The sequence below is a fragment of the Branchiostoma floridae genome, chromosome 3 (genome assembly GCF_000003815.2).
Source record: "Branchiostoma floridae strain S238N-H82 chromosome 3, Bfl_VNyyK, whole genome shotgun sequence".
Taxonomy (NCBI): Eukaryota; Metazoa; Chordata; class Leptocardii; order Amphioxiformes; family Branchiostomatidae; genus Branchiostoma; species Branchiostoma floridae.
The window spans coordinates 16,538,252-16,541,281 of record NC_049981.1 but is presented as its reverse complement, the minus strand read 5'-3'; the positions used below and the strand labels follow the sequence as shown (position 1 = coordinate 16,541,281).

General features: G+C 37.0%; 1 protein-coding gene across 1 annotated transcript in view; it reads right to left on the bottom strand.

Moving 5' to 3' along the window:
- LOC118411724 overlaps nt 1–2,515 on the bottom strand; it is a 3,820-nt gene extending 1,305 nt beyond the window's left edge. Inside the window, exons 1-6 of the mRNA XM_035814206.1 lie at nt 2,299–2,515; nt 1,771–1,897; nt 1,430–1,517; nt 1,212–1,292; nt 922–1,006; nt 572–770 (exon numbers count right to left, since the gene is read on the bottom strand). Of these exons, the coding sequence (XP_035670099.1) occupies nt 572–770; nt 922–1,006; nt 1,212–1,292; nt 1,430–1,517; nt 1,771–1,897; nt 2,299–2,385 (667 nt within the window). The 5' untranslated portion in view covers nt 2,386–2,515. The remainder of the gene's footprint in view (nt 1–571; nt 771–921; nt 1,007–1,211; nt 1,293–1,429; nt 1,518–1,770; nt 1,898–2,298) is intronic.
- Nucleotides 2,516–3,030: the final 515 nt, after the last annotated feature.

Below are 3,030 nucleotides of genomic sequence, written 5' to 3'. Positions count from 1 at the left end.
ATATATATATATATATATATATACAATATATATATATATATATATATATATATATATATATATATATATATATATATATATATATATATATATATATATATATATATATAGATAGATAGATGTAGATAGATATAGATATATAGATAGATATATATATAGATATAGATATATAGATATAGATATATATACAATGTTCTAGGAACTGTGCGCTCTTGTGTATAAAGCGCGGTGCTCTCAGGATGTGATTAATATCTTTATTTATAAAGCGTGTACCTGAGTATTGGAATACGTCCTGTCCGTGAGCAACATGATGAGACAGAGGGGGCATAGTAGCTTCCATGTTGTGATGCTCACCACTCTCTGGAAACAATGAGTGCGCGATTCAAAACGCGCTTGAACATGTCACACCGTTTCTGTTATGTGTGAGCAATGTATAACTAAACAAAACAGTAATGCCTCTTTGTGCAAGCAAAGTGTAAGTACATTGAAAAATGTCAATAAAGGATATCATTTTCTATTATTTTCTATACGTGGGCAAAACCCCCTATTAATGTTTTGATCAATGCCTTACCCATTAGGAGACCAGAACAAAGGTTCCAAAACATCACATTGTTTCCATTTGGTCCACTCAGGGGAATCAGCATATTACGAAGGTCAATGACACCTAGATCTCCGTTCACTGCGCATGAGCAAGAGTCAACCAGGTCACAAGTGATTGCTGGAGACTCGCACGCACCGGGGCAAGCACAAACGGTGGTGAACGTCCAATTCTGTTGTTGCAGAAAAGAAGATTTCATAATCAACATCCAAAAATGACTTATTTTTTTATTCAGCTGAACAAAATTGATAACGGCAGGTTTTAAGCTGTTGATGTAGACGAAATATAGAATTGGAGTATTAAATAAGTCATGATTTTATCACCATAGCTGTTTCTGTCATGCCTTTGAACATCGAAAGGGGGCGTTCAGTCACGGATGGATCACAAACAAGTTGAACTTTGGCCGTCCTTGGTAAAATTGTGACGTGAATACAACAGATTAGAAAATATATATGTGGTTTAGTTAAAACGTTTAGAACAGTTTAAAGCCAAGGCAACAAATCGTGTGTAGCTGGGAAAACACAACTCTTGCTGTTATTTCCGTAGCAATTTCTCTTCGTAATTTCAGTGGCAATATCTATTTATAATTGGATGAAGAAATAAATGAGCTTACCTGGTTTTATTTCCAACCTCTGACGTGTATTGTACAGTCACATTCCCATTCTTATCTGTTATAAACTCAGGATCTGACGCTCTGTAAACACAAGACACAAAGATCATCTAAAAATAATTCTATTAAGTTTGTTCCAAACACACACACACACACTCACAAAAAAGTAGATATGATTATTCCCAGTTAATGTTGTAAATAAAAACAAAATTAAAACCTACCTGCCGAAGTTGTAACCGAAGTCTTCCTCTCTTCCTTCCAAGCACACAGACGTGTCCTGTTCACACTCTCCCTTAGCATGTTTCATAGCTGTGGTTGTATTGGAAGGGTTTTAATACATTGAGACTCAATCTAAAAATCCTCCATTTGCAAGTTTACCTAAATGTTTTGTTTCAGATGTATTCCATATTGTACTTGTACTTGATTCTTTTAATAAAAATACAATTAGCTTACCGTATATAGCTGCCGTATTATTCTCTTCTATCTGGAAACCATTCTATAAGATGACTGGCCATTGACCCATGCCAAGTAAAAAGGACAGTATCATGAGATAGTTACTGACCAGTACAGGGGCTATACATGAATCTGTAAGAGTTGCTGTCCAGTTCATAAGGTGCTTCTGGACGGGCCAGACTGTGCAGGCTGACACTGCCTGACCCATCACTCATGTCACATGTACAGGCGTCCCTCTGTAAGTGCAGAACAGTGTGCATTTGTGCATTTTCCTTTCAGTGTCGCTAGGAGATACTTCACCATTTAAACGCTCTGAAAGTGTAGAACAGTGTTCACTTCCTTTCAATGCCGCTAGGAGATATGTCATCATTTTAAAGTAACTGTTTGCATGCATGGATGTATACGTGGCACAAAATATACAATATGTTAGCCTGAAGGAAATGGAGTGCAACTTTCTGTCATTAGCGTTTGGGTGTAGTTTGCATGTGCTGCAGAACACTTTCGACCTAGTTTATACATAATGAACCCGCTGGATATAACTGTTCCTATTATCATCTATGTTGTTTTGACAATCTGCAATTCTTTGGCAGTTAGACTATGACTTATTACGAAAAAAAAATAGAAATAGAAAACTCACCTTGACACAGACAACTTGTCCCGATGATGAAGGCACTGGTGATGCCACCACACCGGATACTCCCACAAGTAGAAAACTTAGGAACATGGCTATACCCAATTTGATGATTGTATGTTCTTTGTTCTCTGCTTTCTTGGGGATACTCCATTTACTATTTAAGGGTTGTTGCAAGGACACCTTTATCTTTATTGACTCAAATAAACTGAATAAACGGGACCCCGTTAAGTTGATTCAAAACACCTATGTCCTTTGCTTGACTTATGATATCACCCTTTGTGTACTTCTTTTCTATTCCTACGTTCTTGACTTTGGACGACGTACTCAACATAATTTGCCAGTTTGCACCCCAATACGTGTGCGTTTCGGGTTAATCTTTCCATGTAACAGCTTATCATGGCTGTTATCATTGTAGTCAAGCATTTGGCATGGGATATAAAGCAATGATGCTGTTTACTGAACGCAGTTATCAGAACCTTGCTGAACACTGTTTTCCCAATCCTCTGTGTGCATGTGTGCGTGCGTGCGAGCGTGTGTTTGTGTGTGAACCCGGATATTTTTGTTCGGCATAACTTAAGAACATTACGTTTGGGGTTTGGATTATGCAAATGATTGAACTTCATTTCCATAATTCATCAGGGAGTTTTGCAATTCCAGTGTTTTCCATGATATGATGTCATGACCTTTAAACTCGTAAATTTATGCAATGTGAACATTTAAAAGATACTAATTATG